This window comes from Platichthys flesus, chromosome 11 (assembly GCF_949316205.1).
Source record: "Platichthys flesus chromosome 11, fPlaFle2.1, whole genome shotgun sequence".
NCBI lineage: Eukaryota > Metazoa > Chordata > Actinopteri > Pleuronectiformes > Pleuronectidae > Platichthys > Platichthys flesus.
Window position 1 is genome coordinate 1,737,746 of NC_084955.1, and position 19,190 is coordinate 1,756,935.

Here is a 19,190-nt window from a genome sequence, read left to right on the forward strand (position 1 = left end):
ATATGCGCTGCAGGATGAAGTGCGCCACAGTATGATGTGCTCCGCAGGACGATGTGCTCCGCAAGATGATGTGCGCCGATGTGCGCAGCACGATTATGTGCCCCACAGGATTATGTGCGCAGCAGGACCATGTGCGCTGCACAATGATTTGCGCCAAAGGACACTGTGCGCCACATGATGATGTGCTCCGCAGGACTATGTGCTCTGCAGGATGATGTGCGCCAATGTGCGCACCAGCATGATGTGTGCCGCACTATGATGCAGGATGATGTGCGCTGCAGGATGATGTGCGCGGCAGGATGATGTGGGTTCAGGATGATGTGCGGTGATGATGATATGCGCAGCAGGACGAGATTGATGTGTGCCGATGTGTGCCGATGTGCGCTGCAGGATGATGTGCGCCGAAGGATGATGTGCTCCGCAAGACGATGTGCGCCGCAGGATGATGTGTGCCGCTGTGCGCTGCAGGATGATGTGCGCCGAAGGATGATGTGCTCCGCAGGACGATGTGCCCCGCATGATGAGGTGCGCTGCAGGATGAAGTGCGCGGCAGGATAATGTGCGCTGCAGGATGATGTGCGCGGCAGGATGATGTGCACCGCACAATGAGGTACCCCACACGATAAGGTGCACCGCAGGATGAGGATGATGGATGAGGATGATGTGATCCGCAAGACGATGTGCACCTTAGGATGAAGTGCGCCGCAGGATGATGTGCGCCGAAGGATGATATGCTCCGCAGGATGATGTGCCCCGCATGATGAGGTGCGCTGCAGGATGAAGTGCGCGGCAGGATGATGTGCGTTGCAGGATGATGTGCACCGCACAGTGAGGTGCACCACACGATAAGGTGAACCGCAGGATGAGGTGCGGCAGGATGATCAACCAAGTATTAAAAGTGACAATTACATTTATGATTATGTTAGTTTGTCCAATTACTTTTGGTCCCTTAAAAAGGGGGTTCCACATATAAAATGTGTTGTCGTAAAGTCTGCACTTATAGTTTCATTTCAAATCCATTGTGGTGGTGTACAGAGCCAAAATTATGAAAATGTGTCAATGTCCAAATATTTATGGACCTAACTTTATCTTATGCACACTTGCACCACTCAGGACCTCTGTAAGCGGATGACTCAAACCATGTAACACAAAGCCTGCCATAGAAAACTGGCCTTTATTTAGTATTTTTACATATGGATTTAGCTTTTCTTACAAATAAGTTTTACAAAAGTTTCTGAAGATTTGCTAATCAACCACAGGTGGAACATCGTGAAGAGGTCAGAGGCTCCCGCACGGCTCCAGCCACAAAGCAGTCAGATAGTAAAAACAGCAAAGACAGTTGTTGACACACTGCAGTACAATGTCAGATAAGGGACAAACCAGATGGACCAAGTCAATGAAATGTAGTCACATACAAGGGAGCAAAAATACAGAGCAGACAAGATTCCCTTTCTGTGCCTAATGATGCTCAATGTCTCATTTATGTCACAAATGTCTTTCACCCCATTGAGCCAAAACTGTTATACATTTGATCTGTGCTCTTTTCACCGAAAGGTGCTCACTGTACCATGATGCCTCACAAATTTCAGAGCAAAAATAAAAGACTGAAAATCATAGGCCAGATCAACATGGTGGCCCGATAACTTAGTGACCTGATGCAAGTTGACCATTGTCATTCTCTTCAAAGGACACTCCAGTTGTTAGCCACCGACAGCGTCAATTTTCTACACATTACAATACAGTTCCTTCAATCCGTTAATTGATTCAGTCGAGTTAGAAGACAGAAATCAGTATCAAATGCGTACTTAAAATCATTAACACCGCAATATATTAGATTGCACTGCATCTAGGTTCAGTTTTCAATGATCCACCGACGGACACCCCACATGTATAAAAATGGTTTTCGTTTCCCAGACATGTGTTCAAGTTATGTTCATCTTGAAGACCCTAGTTCAAAGTCCTTGTCACAAATGATGTTGCATAAACAGGATATGAAGCTCTTTGCATACAGAGGTCTGCCAAGGGGACTCCGTCTCATGTCTCTCTCCTTGCCTTCTTCTTCTTTGCTGGTTTGGGTGCTTGGCTCTCCTCAGGTTTTTCTGTGGAAACAAAAAAAGGAGAGGATGGTTAGTCAGACAAATGTGTGATAGATCGTTTCAACCTAGGGCTAGGTTGACCTGCTGTAACTTAAACTAATAAAAACCAACACCCATCATATGTTAATAAGACCTGATAGCTCGTCTGATGTTGCGACGGGCACAGCCAGGACATCAGTGTTAAAGTGACTGGAACGATTTGTATTCATGATCCGATACCATATATTAATAACATGATAAATATATTAGACTTCTGAGCAATTTTTGCTAGCAGCACCAGAGTTATTTATTGTTTTGGTTGCATGTGGTTTATTTTATATATGTGATATTAATTTAAATTAATATTTAAACTCTAATTTAAATGTCAGACTGAATATTCTTTAGAATTCAAAGTGAATTGCTCTTTGAAAGGGTTATTATTATATTCTATAATATTATCAATATATTAGTGGTATGAAATGGTTTCAAAATTATGACAATATAATTTATCACAATAATTTCTGGAACAAAATATCATCCAACAATTTGTTATCATGATATGGCTACCTTAGTATCTTTAATAGCTAATAAAGCACCAAGTCAGAGGTTTCCTTGCACAGTTTATGACACGGTGCGGTTCAGGTCCTGCATTGTGCTTTCCACAGAATTACGTTCAATCGCTCCTGGCTTCTTAAATGTGAGTTCTGTGTTTGCACCATAAACTGTATGGTGTGAACATGGCACTGAAGTCTTATAACCTTTTATAGGCATTACCTGGGCGTTTACCTATGCTAATTAGAAAAAAACTGGCACGCTTTTTCAACTTACGATCCATGGCCTTCATCAATATAAGAACACAGATGTGAACAATTTTGCAATTCTTATGTAGAGTTTTCTTAGAAGGCTTCTTAAGAAGATAATGGTGAATGACCCCCAATGTGCTTACTCTGTTGAGCTGGAGCAGGAAGGCTGTTCTGCTTGGCAGTGGTTTCTCCATCAGTGGGCTTCTGTGGCACCTGAGTGACGTTTTTTGGGGGGGATATCTTGTCCTTCACTGGTCGCTCCATTCTTGCCTAACAAGAAAAGAAAACCCACTTTTTGATTATTGCATTATTTAAAAAAAACATAATGAATGCATTTGAAAATGTATGTAACCATGATTAGACTAGATTATTCAGATGACAGGGCAGGAAGTATGTTGAGGATCTTGGAGAGGAACACGTTTAGAATACACATGCTCTTGTGTCAAGTATAAGCTCCACTGACCTCAGAAGCAGCTGCTTTGACAGGCTGGATGGCAGCAGGTTTCTCCTGAAGAGGTGGCTGCTTCTTCACTGAGGCTGCAGGTGTGCCCTCCTTTTCTGGCTCCTCGCCCTTTACAAGACACAAGCTGAGTTTACATGTGACCTCGTGACTTCAAGATCAAATTCACGCCGAAGACTGAAAGATGTTGTAGATAGCCTTCCAACACGTGGACAGAAAACAGAAAAAGGGTTATTTCATTAGCAGTTACCTGGTCAGTTGCTTTTCCCTCCTCTCCAGCCTTCTTCTTCTTCTTCTTCTTCTTTTTAGTTTTAACTGCTCCATCAGAAGCGGCCTCTCCCTTGTCCTTTTCATCCTCGTCATCATCCTGAGGAAAATAGACATAACATAAAAGTCAGAGAGAAAGAAACAGACTCAAAATGTTAAACAGTAACAAACGTATTTTAAGCTGAACAATTCAGATTTTAAAATGCTATCACCATCTGGTGGCAATCTAAAATATAGCACTGATAAATTGATGCATCGCAAAATACCTGCATTTACATCTATTTTTCGCCCAAAAATTGAAAAAAAAACATGTTTTTACACATCTACATAGTCCTGAAAGTCAGCAACTATAAATTAACCTTTTTGGAGAGTCATGGCTTTAATAGTCTTAAAAAAAAGTTAAACAATAAAGTTCCTGTGTGTATTCACTCTGTTGAGTCACTATTACAAGGAGCATAGAAGAACCAAGACAGCTGCCATAGGGCCTGAGTCCAGAGGAGTCATCAACTACAGACTTGTTACTCTTTAAAGGAGACATATAATGCCCATTTTACCACAAGTTGATATGGTTCCTTGGGGTCTTAATGAAATGTCTGTAACATATTTTGGTCAAAATACCACAAGGATCATTTAAAACAACACCCTTTTTTCCCCTGTCTAAAACAGCCCTCCTCAGATTGACCTGTTTTGAGTGCCCCGCCCCCCTCAGCCCCGGTGAGCCTGGCTGCTAGAGCCCCAGCTCCCCAGCGCAGCCCCGCAGTGGGAGCTAGAGCTGGCGCAGCAGCAGCATCCTTCCACACTGTTGAGTCAACGTTTAGAGGTGTCCCGGGGGTCCTTGTTTATGCGGCCACTTAAATGTCTGACGGGTAGCAGCAGCTAGCGTAAGCTCACTCGTCCAAGGCCATGTAGCGAGACTCCCTACATGGGCATGGTGTGACTATGACTTTATTCCAGTCGTAATCCCATTCGACGCACTATAGTGTATCGTTTCTGAAATAGAGGAACCACAACAAATCGCGGGAGTTGTTTTTTTCCAGAGTTTTTGGGAGGATAGACATGCCAGATACCAAAATTAACAAAAGTGGAATTTTCATAATATGTCCCCTTTTAAGCTTCAAGGAAAACAGAATTATGTTTTTCTTTAAGCCTGGGTGTATGTACATTGACTCTGATCAGAAGATTAACCTTGACAGGCTCAGGGAGGGACTGCTCCTGAGCAGGAACCAGCTCAGGAGTGGGCTCCTCAAAGTTTCCCCAGGGTTCAGAGGGGGCATTCCAGTCAGAGCTGGGGTTGACTGAACCACCATCTGAAAAAAAAAAGAAACAAAAAGATGTGAGGTTCACTAAGAAGTTAGATAAAGATTTTTTTTAAACAGGAGTTCTATTAAATGTATATCCTTACTGAGGCCAGACCACCCTTCGTCCACTCTGGGCTGACTGATCCAGGGAAGGTCGCTCACAGCGTGCGGCTCTATAAGAGACACAAGTCAGTGACTCAACGTGCCAGGCACATGTGATGCTTTGGTAAACGATGCCATCTAGTGCTGAGAGCCACTTGACACATCATCACTTCACTGTATACTTACGAGCAGCACCAACTCCCAGTCCAGTAAAAGACAATTTAAGCTCTGTAGTAGGCATTCCCCTGTCAATCACAGTCCACGACTCTGAAACACAGTTTTATAACTATGACAGGGAAACTGAATTCAATGTAGATGGGTCACATCTGCCAGCACATTCCTACTTCTCACAGTGCAGCTGATAAGTCATCAGGCACCAACTACTTCATTAAGTGCTATAAAAAGGTTTAGAATATTACACTGATACCTTTGTGTGTAGTTTGTATAACAGTACTTGCTTCTTCAGTTGCTTTATCGTTCCCCTTAGTCCTCTACTTAATAATTAGCTTGTTATAAACCAAAGCACCAAAGCAAATTACCTGCAATTAACTACTTGGAAATCAATAGAATTCTGATTCAGCAGTTATGTAGTAACGAGACACAATTTTTTACCATCAATCTCGGCTCTCCAAAGTGACGCTGGTTCTCTATTGGTGGTCCAGGGGCCTGACTTCTGAGGAACAACATGGGCAGGTGCATTGACAGCCATGTCCGTCACACCCACAGTTTCTGCTGCCACCTCTCTGCTGTTCACTGAAACCAAAAGATGACCGCTCAGCCTGAGTACAAATACCAGTGTTCTTGGTCAAATATGTGTAAATATATTAAACGTTCCATGATGTCAATGGCTGAAACATTCTTGGCTGATTATTACCTTGAGATACAACAGCCTCCACCTTCTCTGTCTTCACTTTTGTGGATTCTCCTGACAATAAAAGATGAAGGTCAATATATGTGACATCCATTTGAGAATGTTTTTGAGGAGAGCGCGCAAATGCATGCACAGACACACACTCCAAGCAAAAGACACTCGAGACTCACTTCAATTCCCTTAATGGCTGTTTGTATAGTCAACAAGAGACCACATAAATGCAACAACCGCCTCCACAGATCTCTCTCTAGATGCCAAATTAAGGCTGTTTATCCAAGATGGTCCAGAGATTTAGTGCTCGGTGTTCATGTATACAAGTGATAAAATTAAAAAAAAAAAACACAAGATGATTACAAACTGCTTCCCTCTTCTCAATTGTAAAACTCAAAAATATCCATGATGAAGTCACCTTTTTTCTTCTTCTGGGTCGCAGTAACTGGAGCTTTAGGGGCCTTGGGCTGCTCTGGAGAATAGCTTAGAGGCGTGTTCCCTCCTCCAGGACTGGCTGAGCCATCACTAGAGCCTTTGTCTTTCTTGCGCTGTTCACGCTTCTCCTTGTTGCTGACTTTGGTCTCCCATGTGCCTAAAATGTCAGTGTGAATGTAGCCTGGAATTAGTTGCAACATACTGCAAGGAAGTATATATGATATAGATTATGCATGGGGATGCATTGGATGAAATCAAAATGTAATTTCCTTAAATAAAAGTCAGGCACAGTCTTTGGCTGGTCCCATTATACCAGTCTTGGAATTGTGGATAAAGAAGTCACCATACAAAAGAACATTCAAATTTGTTAGAAAATATGTCCAAACTTTAGCGGATCCATCCCTTTGTGATGTACAAAAAAGGTGACTTAATAATATGCCCAGACATAACTTTGTTGTATCATCTTAATGTGATTCATTCACCTTCTTCTGGTTCTTTGCCATGTGCAGACACTGTCTTAGTCTCCTTCACAGCCTTCTTCTTGGATTTCTTTATCTGGAAGAAGACAAATAAAATTGTCTTTAGGTCGACATGAACACTAATGCATGTGTGAAAGCACTTGGGCAGTCGGACAGGGCTTAGTTAAATGGAGAGGCAGGATTTCTGCAGATTTCAACAAGTTAGATTTAAGACCTTTTTAAGATAGCGATGATTGAAATTTAAGACTTAAAGGGGACATATTATGCAAATTTTACCACAGTTGATATGGTTCCTTGGGGTCTTAATGAAATGTCTGTAACATATTTTGGTCAAAATACCACAAGGATCTTTTAAAACAGCACCTTTTTACCCTGTCTACCTCTGGTGAGCCTGGATGCGAGAGCCCCAGCTCCCCAGCGCAGCTCCAAAGTGGGAGCAGTGGGAGCTTGAGCAGCAGCAGCATCCTTCCACACTGTTGAGTCAACGTTTAGAGGTGTCTCGGAGGTCCCTTGTTTATGCGGCCACTTAAATGTATGACAGGTAGTAGTAGCAAGCTAATTGAGGCCAGGCTCCACCAGCCTGGATAGCCCGCGAGCTAACGGTAGCCGGGCTCCCCTAGCTAGGGGAGCGTTAGCTCGCGAGCTAACCGGGCCGGTGGAGCCAGGCTAGCGTTAGCTCGCTCGTCCAAGGCCATGTAGCGAGACTCCCTACATGGGCGTGACTACGACGTTTATTTCGGTCGTAATCCCATTCGACGAACTCTAGCGTATCGTTTCGAACATAGAAAGACCACAACAAATCGTGCGAGTAGTTTTTTTCCCCCAGAGTTTTTGGGACGGTAGACATGCCAGATACCCAAATTAACATGTAGAAGCACTACAAAAGTGGCATTTTCATAATATGTCCCCTTTAAATCAAGTACGGCAGATTGAGGGAATATCCTAGACCCTGAATTAATTATGCATACCCATAATTGAAGATACAGTGAAAGTAGCAAAATGCCTTTGAAAAACCACATTATCTCTCAAACTACAGGCAGAGAGTAGCCATATTCCTTCCCATAGCAAGTCAAGTGGTCTGAGATAATTTCTGACCAGGGTGTCTGAGTTATCAGTTCCACAGTGGTCTTGTTTTAAGCTCTAAAATTTAAGTTGTTTAATTTTTCTTTAACTTTAGAAGACCCCTCAGAAACCCTGGAAAAAGGCTACAGTGGACACACTAGTACACATGACTTCACTGCAACTGGGCAAGCATAACCAAACTCCTACCATGGACAGTCACTCAAATCGGCATGCTCAAGCCACTATTTATAAGTGAAACTACATCCAACACTGAATCTAAATCTGTTCCAGGTCTCTTTTGTAAGAATCATTCATTAGTCTATTCTATTACATATTCTAACATTCCAGCAGCACAGTTAGGGTCATTCTGTGGTATGTGTGCGGCTTCTAGGAAAAGGCTGCATCTTGTACTGTTCTAGGCCAGGAGTCATGATACAGGACATTGCTGCATGTGCAGGTTAAAAACAGTAACCCAACACTGGCAGCTGGTCTGGTAACATCACTGCAGGGTGACAGTAAGAAAACGTGACGTTGTCTGTGGTACCGCGTTTTATGCAAAGGATGCCAGAAAAACACGAATCATATGAGTTATAGGCAATAGCAGCATGTATACGACCAACCAGGGCATATCCATCACAGTGAGTGGACACAAAGCTGCCATGCGTCTTTTGGACAGAAAATTACCTCTGCACCCTTCTCAGCCTTGACTTCTGGTGCCGGGGGCGGGTGATGTGGCACCGTCTCCTCCGACACGATGACCTCCTCCACCTCCTCCTGTGGCTCAGAGACAGCTCTCCCATTAGACTGGGCCTTCTGAAAAGAACATGTGAAAATACCATGAAAAGAGCTAGTGCAAATTCCAGCTTGGTTACAGTCAATGTATGTAATGCCACCACCGGCTAACGTGGCCAGGCGTGGACACTAGCCTGGGGTGACAGTATGTAAGCTAGCTGCAGTTGTAAATGAGATGTTAGCCTGACAGCTAGCCTCGTTAGCCGTACGGTTAGCGAGCTAGTGAAGGGTGTAGACCGGCTCGGTTTACTCGCCTTTTCTGCCTTCTTCTTCTTTTTCTTCAGGTCCTCGGTTTTTACAGGTTTACTGAGACCGCGCGTCACTTCAATGCCGTCGTCCATAGGACTGTGAGCAGGTCGTTTCTTGAAGAGACCCCGGCAGACCGAGGCCCACAAAGCGACCATCAGTACCAGCCCGGTGCACGCCGCTAAGAGGATCACCCATGGCGGAATGAGGTCGGGCTTCAAACCCAGATCCACGCCGAGCTCGACGCGCAGCAGCTCCAGGCCCCTGGACAACAGTTCATTCAGACGGTGTGTCAGTAGCTCGACCTGCCGAGAGGCCGCGTCCTGCCACTGCTCCATTTGCATCGCTTTTCAAACAACAGACAGATTAGTCACGCTGTGCTGGCCACCATTGGCCGCGCTAGCCTGCGGTGCTAGCTAAAAATAACGGAACGACTTGCACATGATGGGAAACCGTGATTTCATCTCCTCCCGCACCAGCAACCCCGGCCTGATCAGACGCTAGATATTCAAATCCCGTGAAGACCGCGTTAACCAACTAAATTCGCCAACTAGCCAACAGGCTAACTGACATCATCCTACAATAAGACCCACCGTTAGTGCAGCACCAACGACTCGAATATGACAGGTTCACCTCATATGGCCCGTTTTTACTGGAAGAGAAATGCTGCCTTCAAGGACGTTTGTAAATTGAACACTTGTGCTAATAAATCGCCGACGCCTGTTGTATCACCCTGTTAATGTCCAAATACATTATTTTTGGACAAACCAGTGTGTTGCTTTAAACAAGATATTTCCGATATTTTTTCAGTCATAATGTTACACAATGCACAAGGAATATCTACGTTTTTTTTATATTTATTGCGTGTAATTACATATTTACCATAAGTTGAGCATTCCAAATGAGCCTATAGCCACATACATATCATACAATATTTTTGCCATACAGCCTAATTTGTTTAGTTTAAGTAGCCAAATGCTCCACAATCCGTTTTTCACTATTGGTTTTGAAGGCAACAAAAACGGGGAGTGACCGCTCCAATTAGATGGGTGGTTGGTCAAAAGAACTCAGTTCAAAATGGAAATACCACAACTGTAAAAGGTATAGAAAGCATTGGATCTGGTGCACATTTTTAATTGGTGTGGTTCTGGTGTTAACACATTAACATCAGGTTTAATACACCATGATTTACACAACAGTGCTACACTTATAATACATTTTCCTTAAATATACAAACACAATCTGTTTCTCCATTTATTAATGATTCTGAATTGACTTGTTTAGGCATACAGGGGCAAAATAGATTTATTCAAGCTGTGTGGACTCTAGATATTATTCTGTAAATTAATGCAAAACAAATGAAAACATTGGGTCATGGAGTAAAATATAGCCTTCTCCTTCAAATTATTGTAACATTTATTTCCCTACCAACCCGGAAAATAAAAGAATCAAGTAAAAATAAAAGTAAAAATAAAGACTGGACAACATCTTTTGCATCCAAGTTTATTTTGAAATTCCCTACTCCCCCTGTACAAGAAAAAAATGACTTTCCACAAAGGCAGCAGTGAACTGTCAGTGATAGTACTTTTCTAGGGAAGGAAAAAAAACTTATAATCACAGTGTCTTTTCTTCTTTTAAATACTTCTACTGCTGTCATCTTTGGCTGGGTTTTGGCAGACAGCTTTCTGTCAAACCAAATTCCTGGGAAGCAAAGGTTGAAGCCAATAGAGCAGAGCTGAGGGATTTACATTTTACAGTGCCAATGCAGGAATGTTCTGGACTGTATACCTCTCTTCATTAACACAAAGGAAAAAAAGCAATAAAAACTGAAATAAAAATAACAAGCTGTTTGTGTTCATAACACAAACAAATATTACTGCCTGGGGAGATAACGACAGTATGTCGAATTTCATAAAATTGTATAGACAAAAAATAAATCTACAAAAATGGAGCTAGGTAAATATTACACAACAGTAAACGTCATTTTTTTTTCATTTTTTTAAACTCTTTTCTGTTGAACCTCTACACGAATCCAAAATTCTTGGTCTTAATGGCTAGCAGGAGTTTCTGTTTGAGTATCTGTTTTGAAGAATAGAGTGGCACGTAGAGACGTGAGATGCAAGTGTTGGCTGTGGGGAGGTGCTGGTCATCTGGAGGCCGGATGGTGATGGAGGGCATCGGCTGGAAGCCCTCCTCGCTGGCTGGGAGAGACGGGCTGGAGGTCCAGAAATACACCTGAGGAGGAGAAAAATAACAAGTCAAGAAAAACTTTTGCAATGTTCAGCTTCTCATGTGTTGGGATGATAAGGACAAAAAGTTCAATGAGGGAGGCTTTGACAAATACCTAATACATTGTTGCTCTTTGGATTTTAATAGTGCCACGGGTCACCACGCTGTCTCAAAATGTAATAGTACACTAAAGCTACTTAGACTGTCCTTCAAGTGAAGCATTACACGTCACTTAAAAAGAACACTGGCCTTGACAAGCCCATGCCCACTGTAATGCACCACCATGATAACTGACTTTGTTGAACAGTGAATTTAAAAGTCTTTCTTTTCAAGTATATATTATTTTAAATTAAAAACATATTTACCAGATCTTGCCTCTCAGTCATGCTCATCTTCTCCACTATGGACCAAAACCATCGTTTGAACTGCAGTAGCTTGTCTGCACTTTCCCCTGTTGGAAGAAGAAGTCTTTGCATCAGATATGTAAATCTATCATTAGCCTAAAAACGAAGAAAACAGAAAAACCTTCCAAAGGATGCAAGCAGAGCAGGGATCCAGAATGTGCAGCCATACCAGATTCATCATTGAAGGAGGTGAAGCTGATGAGCATCTGGACGTTGACTTCCCCACAGCCGTTGACCAGCAGCCTAAAGTCCTCGGCCGTCAGGTCCTCCAGGGCGTTCTTAGGAAGAACATCCAGCAAGCCCTTCCTCATTGCCTAAATGGCAGAAAACAGTTAGAATAAAGAAACATTTTAGTGACTGTCAAAAAATGTGTCTGTTCAAAAAGCAGACACAGGTAGAGTTCGTGTCTGGGGTTGTATTACTCACATGGAGAGGCTGCTCCGCCACAACAAGCATTCTGTGCTCCGCATACTTCCTCACATACTCATAAACGTTGAGGGGCGTCACTGGCATGTTGACCCCACCAGACTGAAGCTCGACCTGAACCAGGAGGAAAACATCCACTATCAGTTTGTTTATGATAAACATATTTCAGAGCACATATTTAGCACTAATCTTTCTGGTATGGTATTGAGAGAATTAGCTATCTGAAAGATCTTAACCTTAAGAGGTATTTACCTTATCAATGTTATGTGATGCAAATTAAATATGTATTAGAACCAAGCCAATAACACTATTTTTATCATAAATTAACGATATATGTATTTTATGAGGACTTTATTTACTTTAAAAGAGGAGAGACTGAATAAAAAAGACAAACCATAAGATAACACTGAGGTTTTTTTATGGAGCATTACGTATCCTCTGTAATTTGCAAGCTGAATAGCATTATTTCTCCCCCAAAGCGTCTCAATTTGTAGAGACAGGTTAAAGAAATTACTGAGATAAGGAAGTTTTAAGATTTTCCCTTCTTTCTAGAAGCTCAAACTCAAGCAGTGATATCTCTTTCCTGAAAAAACCCGGCCTGAGCATGACTGTTTGTAGTCAAATCTATATTGTTGACACAATGACAGTGAAGTCTGCTACCTGTCCAGCTCCTTCCTCTTTGCAGAGGTCAATGGCAAAGGCCAAGTCCATGGCAGCAAACACTGCATCTGCTTCACCTGCTTGTGAATGGCGGATCAGCTGCCGCAGGCTCTCATACATGACTGGGTCGAAGAATGCAAAGTCATGCCAGTTCACCTGCAGTAACACAAAAGTAGGATTAGAAAACTCATTCTAAAAAGAACCAACACGTCCAACGACTCTAAAAAATTATTTAATTCTAAATAACTTCTTACCTTCCTCCCAAGCAGCACTTTGATGACATGTCTGTTCAACGTGATCGGGCAGAGCTCATTTTGCAGCAGACACAACCCTAGTATTCTTGAAAGAAAATAAAATATTCAACTTTTTGTTTCCGCCTTAACTCAAGTTTAAATATACATACCCTTACTTTCATGAAACCTCTTGCAAGTGACACCACTACGGATCATTACCTGCCGATGTTTCGGAAGCAGTTGAGTCTGGCCTCTGTGTTCTTCCCAGGCCGTGGTGAGTAGAAGCCTCGTTTGCCAGGCTGGTAGAAGAGAGGAGCATTATCGTCTCCATCATCTGGGTCGTCCAGCTCCATGTCCACCACACTGCGGGTTGAACCATGACGCTTACGGTTCTCCTGCTGCTACAACCACACAAAAAGTAATAGGGCTGCCATTATGTTGTGCAATAGTATTGACTGTACCTAAAGGCCAGTGCCCTATGAGTCATATGTGCATAAGTGAGTTATCCAGATTAGTATTGCATTTGACACAAGTCCAGATTAATTTGGTTCTTCAAAGCTGGTTTCAAATTGAACTGTAGTAATTAAAATCTAACCCAGATTAGTAGATTATTGAACGCTAACTTGATCATGAACTAACGTTTAGACTGAGTTCTAAAAAGAAATGAAAATCTGGATATAAAGATGTTGTGAGCTAAAAGACAAACTCTGCCAAGAGATTGTGACTGTTAAAAGATAGAATATAGCATATAATTTGACATTAAAATTAAAATAATTAAATAATAAATAATTAAACAAAATAAATTGTGTATGCATTTAAAGGCTTTAAGGAAATTATTTTATAGCAGGCGTATGATCACTGAAAACTCTAATCTTAATGTGGGATAGCCTCATCAACCATGCACCAGCATCACTCTTGGTCTAACCAGTCTCTGCCAATATGTAATTTAACAGTAGTTAGAGTGCAGGAACACAAATAAAATGAGACCTATGTCATTGAATCAATTGCCACAGTGCATGCTGGGGAGGCACCCAATACATCCATCTCTGGCTTCAGTGTAATCACATGATCAGCTATCAGCCAAACACGGCTTAATTCTTCTCATGTCTTCATTTGCAGCATAAATAACCATATAGAGTTATTCAGGAATCAGGATTAACAAATCAATCCTCAAACGAATCATTTTAATTGGATGAGAATCAACAGAATTCATATTTAGCCTATTTATAGCTGAACAATAGACAGAGATATTGCGTTTACTTGTGTTTTCTCCGGTGTGTCAAGGAGACCCAGGTCCAAAATACTGTCAGCACCATTTTCCCTTGGATGACAAGAGAATTAAGTTAGTTTGATGAAACATCATTTCTTTCTGTTAATTGTTTAAGTAATAGTCTTCATAATGAATGAAAGTTCTGTACAAATGTTATTTTGATATAATTTACAGTACACCATCAAAGCTTTCTCTACATAAAAAATAACTAATGGGGCCCAATGTATTTCACATCAATTTTTTCACCTTCCATGTGCAATGAGAAGCTCCATAGCCTCTTCCACTCTGGCTCTGAGAGAATCCTCACTGGCCAGCAGAAGCAGCAGCTGAGCAGGAGACAGCTCCAACAACATGCCTGTGATTTTACTGGCAAACGCCTGAGGAGACAGCACAAAAAGTCCGGTATAGGCAACTTCACAAAATCAAAACAGCACCCAAACCTCTGAGAAGGCTTGTAAACTTGTACAGCAAGTACCTTGCAAATATGCCCAATATAGAGTTGGGCGATATGGAAAAAAATGTTATCACGTTAATTTGTCATATCAGTCGATATCGCAATATCGACAGATTAAACCAGAAAATAAATTCTTGCACATTTGGGTTTATATACAATGTTCTTATGTATAATGTTTTTTTCTTATGTACAAAACAGATTTTAGTTGATTGTGCAATCATCCTGTGCCACTGCACTTTACTCATAACATTTCATACAAACCACTACAGTGAACAGGGTGCATATAATGTACATGCTCAGCATTTCATTATTTAATACAATTACTTTTTTTGTGCCTTTTTAAATTTTTTTTATTCTCTTGTCTGTCTCACTCAGACCTGCCTGCTGCTGTAACAACTTCATTTCCCCGGTGTGTGAATTGATAAAGTTGAATATTTTCTTAAATGAGTGGCACAGTAATGAACCCTCTACAAGTTGCTGTGCTCCTATGATTTTTTTCTAATCATCAAACACTTAGAACTGATCTTATCTTAATAAAACCTGCTGAAGTCATATCTATGTGCCTGGAAAAAGAGGGCGTCAGTTCTTCTCCAACTGTGAAGTTAAAACAGTCTGCGAGGCGCGTGTGTGCGTGCGTGCGACTTCACGCTCTACACACACAAACTGAATCTGTATCGTTCTGGTCACTTTAACCCTGATGTCCTGACGTCTAATTTTGTGTAGCAGGTTTAAACCGGTGTCTCATCTCACAGGGCGGCTGTGGCTGAGGGGTAGAGTGGTTTTCCTCCAACCTGAAGGTCGGCGGTTCTATCCCCACTCTGACCCATCTGCATGCCGAAGTGTCCTTGGGCAAGACGCTGAACCCTGAATGCCCCCCCATGCTCAGCAGCAGCAGCGCGCCGCCGCTGCTGAATTTTCTCCGCCGCTGCAATAAAAATCCTTCTCCTATTTTTTTTTTTTTTACGTAGCTCCTTTTAGAAAATATACAGCGCGTAACGTCAATTGCGCAGCACGCGGCACATCGTCACGTAACCAACATCAAAGAAGAGGCTACCCTACACGGATGCAAAGTTACATTGATTCCAGCAGTAGCGAGTGAAGCGGAAGATCGAAGAAAGAGAGAGAGAGAGAGAGAGAGAGAGAGAGAGAGAGAGAGAGAGAGAGAGAGAGAGAGAGAGAGAGAGAGAGAGAGAGAGAGAGAGAGAGAGAGAGAGAGAGAGAGAGAGAGAGAGAGAGAGAGAGAGAGAGAGAGAGAGAGAGAGAGAGAGAGAGAGAGAGAGAGATGCTAAAATGTGTCGCTACATGACCACCAGTGTTAAAAACCCTCTGAGCCCAATCATTTTATTGTATCTATAAACCGCAACCTCCGTGCCGTTTTTCCTCTAGTATTGTGTGTGTGCGTGTAGGCCTGTGTGTGTGTGTGGGTGTTGTCGCTCTTTTTGCGATCACTCATAGCCTTTACAGGAGCTTATATCCAGTCAGGAATTTATAGCCTAGGTATTTTCGGGAACTTTGAAAATGAATGAATCCATACTGTTAGATCCGATGTTGTTCTTTATTGCCATATAAAATCCATTTTCATCGCGTATTTTAGTTAGGGATTTATGCTAATCGCCTGTAAGCATGTGGTCATTAGCATAAATGCAGGGAAAAAACCTAAGGACTTCTTAAAAGATCATGAATAGTTTATATTATGTATAACTTATATTTATTTTATAATTTTCTCATCACTTTTTGACACCCAAGACTAAGAAGTGTTTTAAGCAATAACAAGCTTAATCAATTTGCCTTTTTTGTGTCATATCAATAAATAATTGTGAGATATTATTTGCTTTTCTTTTTTTACTGTCTAATTGATAATTTCCTACATTCAAACGACATCACTGCAGCACACATATTCTGATGGTCCAGGTTGTGACCCAAATAAATGATAGCTTGACAGCTATGCATTATAAGGGTGATGAATGCAATCTTAATAAGAGAATAAATCCAGGCGAACCAAAACATCTCAAAAATGGCTTAGGGCTCAGAGGTTAAAAGGCTGGTACAAGCTCTTAAGGGATGCACTGTGCACAATGTATATATGTAACATAGTTAAATAATATATATTACATTTGAAGATGAGTCTTAAAAGCTGGGTGATTAGAAAAAGAAAGGCAGACGGGGACAATGGAGGAGCTGAGGTTAGTAAAGCAAATCAGGGAAGCAAACTTTCAAGCTAATGAGAATTGTATTTTGGATTTGAATGCATAATGCAAGGTGATATTATTTGAACATTACAAATACATGTACAGTATATAGGGTAATTTGAAGGAATCAAATAAGATGTTCTAGCATATACTTGTTGTTTAAGTGCTCAAGTTTATAAAATACAGGTAGACCAAGTAAGGGAGGAAAGAGAAGTGAGAGAGAAGCAAGGAGAACAAGAGAGAGAGGGTGCGGTAGATCCTGAACAAGGAGAGGGACAAGGAGAGGAGCAGGGAGAGGAGCATGATCTGCATGTTAGGCAAGTTTGTTCGATAAAAGTACAAATTATTTAATTAAATAAATGTAAAAGGTGACACGTTTGAATTGATTTTGTCATCTGTCTTTATCAGATACACTGATAAGGAAGGGCAGCTGTTTAGCCAGTTCTTGGACCTGATTATATTTGCGTTGTGGCATTTTTTGTTTAAATATTACTGTACAAAAATATAAAAATCTGTAAATGAAGACACAAAAGGCAAAGTTACAACACCAATAATCCCATCTACAGTAATACACAGGACTGTTTGAATAGGATTTAAGTGCATATTCTCCTCTCAAAGTGCACCAGATTCATGCATTCCAATGTAAAGGGTACAAAAAATGTTCATGCCCCCGGACCCCCCTAGAGGGCTCGGGGACCACACCACCGCTGCTGAAAAAAATCTGCGATTAGATGCACTGTATGAATGGGTGAATGAAAAACTGTACTGTAAAGCGCTTTGAGTGGTCATCAAGACTAGAAAAGCTCTATATAAATACAAAATCATTTACCATTCATCAAATCTACAGCGACTCAAACAAATGCAATGTAAACGTAAGTTGTTTGTATCCTTGTAACTCAACATGTGATGTTGTTTATTGTTAAAGTGTAAAGTGAACGCAGGTCAGAGAGGAATGAAGAGGAAGCAGACTCAGATAGGAGATTACGAGACGGTAAAAGACGACCAGGCCGTTAATGAGCATCTGTCCGATCCTGAGGCAACAGTGGTTATAATTATTCAGAGGTGGAATCCAGCTAAAACATAGCCTGACGTTGTCAGACTCACAATTCTAGTCAGAATGTGAGTCTGAGACGGCTCCATTGGGCTGTGATTATGGGGCGTGTTTCAACTGACCAGGGAGTAAAATTCCTCATTGCTCAATTGGATAGACCTACAACCAATCAGAGCAACGTAGTGACTTATGCTAAGCAACGCATTGTGAGTTATTTACTAACCCAGGTTAACACCGGACGCTTCAGCACAGCGCCAAGCCTTAAATAACAGCTGGCTCCCATCCACTCCCATGTTAAAACTTTGTGCCACTCACACCGGAGGCTGAAGCACCTCGCTGCGCCAATGCTGCCTCGCCAGTAGATCGCCAAAGCCGTGCAGCGATCTACTGGATCAACTGGTGATATTATTAGCACTGCCCGGCGGTTCAGCGTCGCTTCAGTGTCCGTTGTGAACAGCCAAGCGCCGGGGCGATAGGGATTAGCGCGGTGCTTTGGCGTCGCCTCCACGTTCTGTGTTCCTCTTTCAAAATGAATGCGCTGTCGATGTCTTCTAAAACAGACTCAATGGCAGCATCTACACATCTCAGCTCGCCAGCGTGTTTGTTGAAAACGAATTCAACCCAAGGGCACTTTGATGACGTGGTTGATTACGTTACCGTTGATCATCTGTCAATCATCGTATAAAGCCCGCCCTGACAATCTGATTGGCCCGGTCGGGCATAGTTTTTCCTCAACGGAGCGACTCCAGACCGAACTGCCCGACCAAAAATGTTGTGGGCGGGGCTAAGTTCGTCTGGCATCCAGGCTAGCTAAAACAATGTAGCAAAAAATATTTATCACTGTATTGTCACGGCATCGAGTCGTCTAGCACTATACAGGAGCCCAAACATTAGCATGTGTGCTGTCCCGATCCCAATCAATGTAAAAGAAAAAAATGAAGACTTTCTGGTAACCAAGAGCTTGACCACATGCAGATGTTTTATTACCGGTTGCATTGCATGAACACGTGGGTAGAGCCTTTCCCCGAGAGCTTGTCTGTGTGCAGGCAGAGGGTCAGGCTCGTCACTGGGGTTGCCCTCTGATGAGGGCCTGAAAGGTCTTGTGTCAATGGACAGCTGCCTCCTTGAGTCTCTGTACAAGACAAATGCTCAAATTTAGTTCACAAAGCACAGACCTTTTCTTAGATGATTATAAAAGGGTAACGCATTAATCTGAAGTTTACCTGTCTCGGTCTCTCCGGGAACCCGCTCGAAGCCCTCCACTTCGCCTCTCTCTTTCTCTGTCTCTGTTCCTCAAACGCTGCATTAGATCTACACAAATCCACAACAAACAGAGCAGGTTAACTTACAAGTCCAGGATTAATTATGTAAATAAATCTATTTTTTAAGTGCT

The 19,190-nt window shown here is 42.1% G+C and overlaps 2 protein-coding genes across 8 annotated transcripts in view; both read right to left on the minus strand.

The window, feature by feature from the left end:
• Positions 1 to 1,155: 1,155 nt before the first annotated feature.
• Positions 1,156 to 9,536, minus strand: LOC133964922 (protein LYRIC-like). The gene is made up of 13 exons (XM_062399251.1): positions 8,890 to 9,536; positions 8,528 to 8,656; positions 6,785 to 6,857; positions 6,286 to 6,459; positions 5,880 to 5,930; positions 5,618 to 5,758; positions 5,192 to 5,272; positions 5,008 to 5,076; positions 4,791 to 4,912; positions 3,589 to 3,705; positions 3,342 to 3,449; positions 3,022 to 3,148; positions 1,156 to 2,099 (listed from the first exon to the last, which is right to left on the minus strand). The coding sequence occupies exons 1-13, from the start codon at positions 9,223 to 9,225 to the stop codon at positions 2,035 to 2,037; spliced, it is 1,593 nt and encodes a 530-aa protein (XP_062255235.1). The 5' UTR covers positions 9,226 to 9,536; the 3' UTR covers positions 1,156 to 2,034.
• An 834-nt stretch (positions 9,537 to 10,370) lies between these two features.
• ubr5 (ubiquitin protein ligase E3 component n-recognin 5) overlaps positions 10,371 to 19,190 on the minus strand; it is a 41,211-nt gene continuing 32,391 nt past the window's right edge. For 4 of the 7 annotated variants that reach the window (XM_062398450.1, XM_062398453.1, XM_062398451.1 and 1 more), the window contains 11 exons: positions 19,021 to 19,108; positions 18,785 to 18,929; positions 14,350 to 14,480; positions 14,094 to 14,154; positions 13,053 to 13,234; positions 12,855 to 12,939; positions 12,601 to 12,756; positions 11,941 to 12,054; positions 11,684 to 11,828; positions 11,476 to 11,561; positions 10,371 to 11,116 (listed from right to left, as the gene is read on the minus strand). In XM_062398450.1, the coding sequence (XP_062254434.1) occupies positions 10,904 to 11,116; positions 11,476 to 11,561; positions 11,684 to 11,828; positions 11,941 to 12,054; positions 12,601 to 12,756; positions 12,855 to 12,939; positions 13,053 to 13,234; positions 14,094 to 14,154; positions 14,350 to 14,480; positions 18,785 to 18,929; positions 19,021 to 19,108 (1,406 nt within the window). In that variant the 3' untranslated portion in view covers positions 10,371 to 10,903. The remainder of the gene's footprint in view (positions 11,117 to 11,475; positions 11,562 to 11,683; positions 11,829 to 11,940; positions 12,055 to 12,600; positions 12,757 to 12,854; positions 12,940 to 13,052; positions 13,235 to 14,093; positions 14,155 to 14,349; positions 14,481 to 18,784; positions 18,930 to 19,020; positions 19,109 to 19,190) is intronic. The other 3 variants (XM_062398454.1, XM_062398452.1, XM_062398449.1) reach the window with 1 other exon arrangement.

Coding starts and splice junctions, on each gene's coding strand:
- LOC133964922 (XM_062399251.1), bottom strand. CDS start 9,225: ATGCAAATGGAGCAGTGGCAGGACGCGGCCTCTCGGCAGGTCGAGCTA. Junction 5,273..5,617: donor TTGGAGAGCCGAGATTGATG/GTAAAAAATTGT, acceptor ACTGTGTTTCAG/AGTCGTGGACTGTGATTGAC. Junction 3,706..4,790: donor CCCTCCCTGAGCCTGTCAAG/GTTAATCTTCTG, acceptor TATTTTCCTCAG/GATGATGACGAGGATGAAAA.